At 33.9% G+C, this 6000-nt stretch overlaps 1 protein-coding gene across 1 annotated transcript in view; it reads left to right on the forward strand.

Moving 5' to 3' along the window:
- The window catches only part of NUBPL (nucleotide binding protein-like), a 79925-nt gene that overhangs the window by 61174 nt on the left and 12751 nt on the right, over positions 1–6000 (forward strand). The window contains exon 8 of the mRNA XM_009993928.1: positions 702–787. Within this exon, the coding sequence (XP_009992230.1) occupies positions 702–787 (86 nt within the window). The remainder of the gene's footprint in view (positions 1–701; positions 788–6000) is intronic.

The raw sequence follows: 6000 nt of genomic DNA on the forward strand, positions 1-6000 counted from the left end.
CTTCCTTTAGAATCTGACCTTTGACAAAGAGCTCTAGCTGTTTTATATGCTTGATGACTCCCGTGAGTACTAATTATCAGGTAACCTGGAGCCATGTCTAAACAGTGAGCAAAACTGCTTTTTTCAAACCTACTGCAAGTGGGCATGAGTTTGCTTCTTATATTCTGGTATCATTCATACAAACCTACTGGTGGTGTGTCTAGGGTAACATGTTTCAAGACTGTGCCTGTCAGTGCTTCCATCAGAAAGTATAGCAGGTTCAGGAAGCAACAGTCTCATTACAGGTAGCTGCCTCTTGGTTTTAGGTCAAGGCTTATAACAGTATCAGAAGCTTTCAAATGCAGATATGGAATGAGACATTTAAGGTGTAGATACCCTGGAGTACCACTTCTGCCACCTGTCAGCATCTGCACCATATTGCCTGTGAAAGCTAGGTAAATTTTCTCTTTTAGAAAATATAAATAGCTTCTACATAAAAAAGCTTATGATGAAAATATCTTTTTTATTTCTATCACTCAATATCATATCGAGGTGATTTTGGTCATTGCATAATAAGTAGCATCATTTTCTTTCTTAAATTCAAGAAAAGTATATGAATGTGTGACTACTCTGAATTTAGTATCATGTACTAAATAGTAAAAATATTTAACAGTATAATTTATAATACACATTTTAATAATATTTCATGTTTTCTTTCCTAGGAGCTGTGATCGTCTCCACTCCACAAGATGTGGCTTTATTGGATGCATGCAAAGGAGCTGAAATGTTTAGGAAAGTCCATGTACCTGTAAGGCTCTACATTAAAAATACTAGATTGTTTTTCCAAAACCTAAAAAAAATTTCCATGTACTTCAGTAGGTGAATGAACCATTCAGGGATCACTTGAATGTAATAAATTCTTGTTAAAAAAATATAGATTAGAATCCGTCTTATGTCTATATCAGGAGCTTCCTTTAGCAGAAAGGAAAGATTTTTTCTAAGGCTGAGGTTGTAATAGTACTTGATTTCTTTTAAATCAGTTTGTTTAATCAATGGGGATGGATCAGACTGCTAAACAGAGTATCTTATGAAGTAATGTGTTTTCCAATCATACCATCTTACTGTATCCTCACTATGTGTCCCCTTAAGCACAGTGTGTGTTGAAGCTTAAGGAATAAAATGAAGCAGTATCATGAAAAGGTAAGACCTGGTGACTGGTTCAGTTGCATTTGAACTCAGCATCTAATATAATCTTTGTTGTGAATTTCAGTTTGATTTAGAATGGTCTGTAAATTTCAACAAATCAAAAGATCACATTTAATATCTATCACTGATCAAATTAATAGCAGCCAAGCTTATTCTCAGTGCATGATTTTCTGGCGCATACCAAATTGTCACTTTGTCATCTGAAGGCTGTTGTGACTGTCACAACAAGTGGAAGGCAGTCTATATATCACTTTGATTTTCATGAGGATTATAGCTTAAATGGTAACTTGCTTATTTGGGAAATGCAAAATCTAAAAATATCCACAATATTCAAACGGATTAGGGGAAAATATTAACCAGGGTTATATCTTTGACTCGATATTTCCTACGTGTGCTGTAGGAAGTTGCTAAGTAACTGAACATTATACTCTAGAGTATGTTCATGAACAGATACATTTTTAATTTGAAACATGCAGTTAGTGAGAAAACATAAACTGAAATGCTTTCTTATCTCAAACAGCAAAGAAAGAAAGGCGTTTACTTTAAAAACATGCTTTCTTGCTTACCTGTGCAAAGGTTACTTCTGTGCTTTATTAAGAAAGGAAATTTCTTTCATAGCTAGTGTGTTGTTAATTTAAAAAATGCAACAGAAACGTTGAAGTGACTGTTTTCCCTTTTTGTTTTAATACACAGAATAGCTTAACAAAAGAAATAAATTGATAAATTACTTATTGTTAACTATTCCTTAAGCGTATTTGCACCAAAATGAACGGATAGCAGCATTTATCATGTGTTACTAGAAGAAAAACAAATACCTGTAACAGAAGGACAACATATGGAATATTTTCTTTTGATTTTACATTTGATTTTCCTAAAATAATGCAGAATTATTTTCTTCAAATAAAATTGTGTTTAAGCTAGTACTTTGCTGAATTTTCCTTTTGATTTAATGAGAAATTACCAAGATTTTTTTCTAAGTCTGTTTTGTTCAGTGCTTTTTGAAGAGAATTGACTCAAAATAAGAAAACCATGCATTGAGAATAAGCTTGGCTGCTATTAATTTGACCAGTGATAGATAAGATACTAAATGTGATCTTTTGATTTGTTGACATTTTCAGACCTTTCAAAGTAAAATTCACAGCAAAGCTGTTGTATCAGATGCTGAGTTTGAATGGTCATCAGGTCTTACCTTTTCATGGTACTGCTTAATTTTATTGTAACCTTGTAGGTACGTCAGTACAGAAGTGTAATTTCCCTCAGTGTGAAAGTAGCTCCTGTCTAGGTTTTACATTTTGAAGTGTCAACTAAATCTGAGGATCTGAAGAAAGTTTAGTTAAATATTTTTATGGAAAATTTAATATTATATAACCTGAGCTTTACATGAAAGCGGTGGAATTTGTGGGGCTGTGCCTAAATTGCGTATGCTGATTATATAATTGACCTATCTTTAAAAATCTAATATTTAAAATCTTAAACCTAATATTTTAAAAAGTGCTTGCAAAGTGTCTACTTGTCAAAGAAGTGAAGAGCCTATAGGTTGCTGAGCTCTGAGTCTTTGAGCATGCTTGCTTCTATTTAATGCAGTCTCTCCCTTGTATGTATAGGCTTAGGTACACAACCTTCTCCTCACCCCCACAGTCATTAGTTACCAAAGGCTTAAATGATGTATGTAGTATTACCACAGTAAAGTCACATTTTTTTGTCCTTTACTGCACTGAAATTAAAGTAGAATGAATGAAGTAGCTGATGAAAAGCTGGCTTTGAGAGTCAGCATTAGAACCAGCATTGCTATGTAAAAGTCTTATTTTCAGTCTTAGGACATAGTGATTAGGAGTGCCATCTCCTGTGTGGTGGAGCACACCTGGTAAGGAAGGCATTTGCAGAGTGATGCAGACCCCTATCACAATAAGTTTTAAGATTCTTACCCATTATATGAGTTGATCATTGTTTTAATGCATCCTAGAGTCTTGCTCTGGGCAAGTGACAAAAAAAAGTGAGTAATTACGAGTATTTAGGAAAAAATTGCCTATTTTCACCTGCTGAAATTGAATTCAGTTCAGTATGGCTTATCTTATCAATCATATCCCTGAAAGAAAAAGACAGGGATTTAAATCTGCAGCTTTTCTGGTTACTTTCTGGAATTGGAAGGTTATGCTGTGGATTATACATGTTTTAAAAAACTGCTTGTGTAACCTTCTAAGATTTATTATAATTGTTTATTTAGCTATGTAGCTACTGGTATTTCTGTAACATCCAAAGTACCTAGCCAAGATTTTTGTTTCATATTGGGATTGGAAGTTAGAGCAGTGATTGCTCATTACGAGGTGAAAGATAGGAGGACAGAAGTATTGTGCACATTTGCTTGCAGCATTAAAACATCAGGTGACTGACTGATGGTTATGTAGGAAGTCAATCAACTGTAGAACTGCAGAACTGTAACCCTGATCACTTTAGTCTCCATCAGGCTGGAGTTAGATCTCAGCACCATCCATCCTAAGTACAGTGCATGGCTTAAGTGGGTTTCTCAGGAGTTGTCTCCTTTTGTAAAGAGGGCTCTCATTTTCTCACTGTATTTTCTTTGAATTAGAAGGTAGTATATTTGGATTTTGGCATGATTTGTTGTGTAACCAAAAGGCTAATTGTCCATAAGAAATATATAAACATCCAGAAGCAGTGTGTGTGCAGCTAATTCCTAAGGAAAGGTTTCTTCATTTCCTGGTATTCCTTGATAGATGTTTTAGTTTGAAAATGATTTGACTAAATGAAACTCAGTTCTGTGCCTTATAACTCTCCTCTCCTCTGCTACCATGGGTTAGCTCCTGCACTGTGGTGCATTTCTTGTCATTACTGAGCCAACTTTGCCAAGAAATGTAGAGGGAAAGGACCTCATGAAGGACTCAAATAGGATTCACACATACTTATGGGATAGTTTGTGTAGACGGTAACAGCTGCTTTGAAGCTTTTCCAGTTCTATTATTTGAACAGGGAAATGAGAGTTATTACTGACTTCATTACCAAGACCTATTACTTTGTATATTTAAAAGCTCTGAAGATCATAGCAAACTCTCTTCCTCCCGTAAATGTCTGCAGAAATATGCATGTTAAAATGCACTTCAGCACTAAAGCTGTGTATGTTTCCACAGATTATATATTAAACTGGGTGTTTATAATTGGAAACTTAATATTCCAAAATATTTCTTCATATTCCAGAAGAATAATTAATGTATTAATAAATATGCCTATTAATTGGCTGACAAATAGGAACAACATTGAAAAAATAAAAATGATCATGTAATGCTGAAATGGCATTTGCTTTAGTAGGATTTGTTGAAATGAAACCAAAAAAGAGCAGTAAGACCTCTAAAGGTGAGACGGCATTGCAGATACAGCTGCATCTCAGCATCTGCATTAACTGTGGCAGAAGGACCTCTTAATTATTATGCTGTCAAAGAATTAATGAAACAGCTATAATTATCCATAACTACTCACGAAACAATAGTAGGGTACATAACTTTTTCTTTGATTGTGAATTCAATGAATCATAAATGTTATATTACTTCTTTGAGGAGAACAGAAAGTTTAAACCCCAAGATACCTAAAAATGAATTAATTACAAATGTAAAATTCCCTTGTTTTTAACCTGTGCTGCAGAAAATGGCTGCCCTTTATCCTAGTTTAAATACTATTTTACTTTTCTCAAATAATACTCCTTTCAGTATTATCCAGTTTACCAACACAGTGGAAAATTCCATGAGTAATTTAAAGAGAGCAGAATGAATGCCTGCTCAAATGTCATCAGTAGAAGACTGTGGCTCCTTTTACCACCCCTGCGCCTTGTGGCCTTGAACATAAAGTATTTCATGTCTCTCTTAGTTTAAGAACTGGATGAGAAAATTACCTGTAGTAACATGCCAGTAAATAGAGCCTTGTTCCTTTTGCTCCTCTGTTAGTTTCTGAGAGAGAGAAAATGAGGAATGTTTGTACTTATTTTTTTTTCTCTTGGTGGCTTGTTTTTTGTGTGTTATTTTTTCTTAAAATGTTTCTTGCTTTAAACCCCCTGAATGTTTTACATAACTAAAGGGAGACTTCTTAAAAAATAGCATGAAACATTTTGGTGATATAGAAAAATAGCTGATCATATTTTAATATATTTTTAAAAGATATTTAAATAACTCAGTATTTTTTGGTTGCATTGAGCACTGGTATATGCTTTTAGATATGCTTCACTAGTATAGTGGATTTGTTACTCCTCTTTTAAAAGCTTGTTCAAGCACAAAACTAGAATGCTCAGGGAAACTTCAAGTACAAAATTCTACAAAGTAAATAACAGCTTTTTGACCTTGAAAATATGTATTTATATTTTCAAAACTTGGCTGTAATATGTGACATATCTAGATAACATAAATCTTAATGTGAAATTCTGTAACATGAAATCTGTTAAAGTAGGTTGATTAACAAATGGGTAGAATCTTTCACCCTGTAGTGTTTGAATGCTGTTTCCATCACATTTGGAAGTGCTTCTCTGCCTCAAAGAACAGTTTGGTTTGCTAGATGAATAAAATGAGATCAATGCTATAATTAGCATTATTGTACATTGTAAAAGAAGATTTTTGTGTGCATGATTTGGCAAATTTTCTTTTGACATATTTTGCAAGGATGATGTGGAACACCTGGCATCAACAGAAAGGTACCAAATATGTGTGTGTTAGATTTTCATGCTGTGGTTTTTGCCACTTTGTTTCACATAATTATTTCCTTTGTTTGATCTTTAAAATGTGTTTCTGCTCTTTAGAAGAATTTGAAAACATTTCCCTA

The sequence above is a fragment of the Chaetura pelagica genome, unplaced genomic scaffold (assembly GCF_000747805.2).
Source record: "Chaetura pelagica isolate M959 unplaced genomic scaffold, ChaPel_1.0 scaffold11, whole genome shotgun sequence".
NCBI lineage: Eukaryota > Metazoa > Chordata > Aves > Apodiformes > Apodidae > Chaetura > Chaetura pelagica.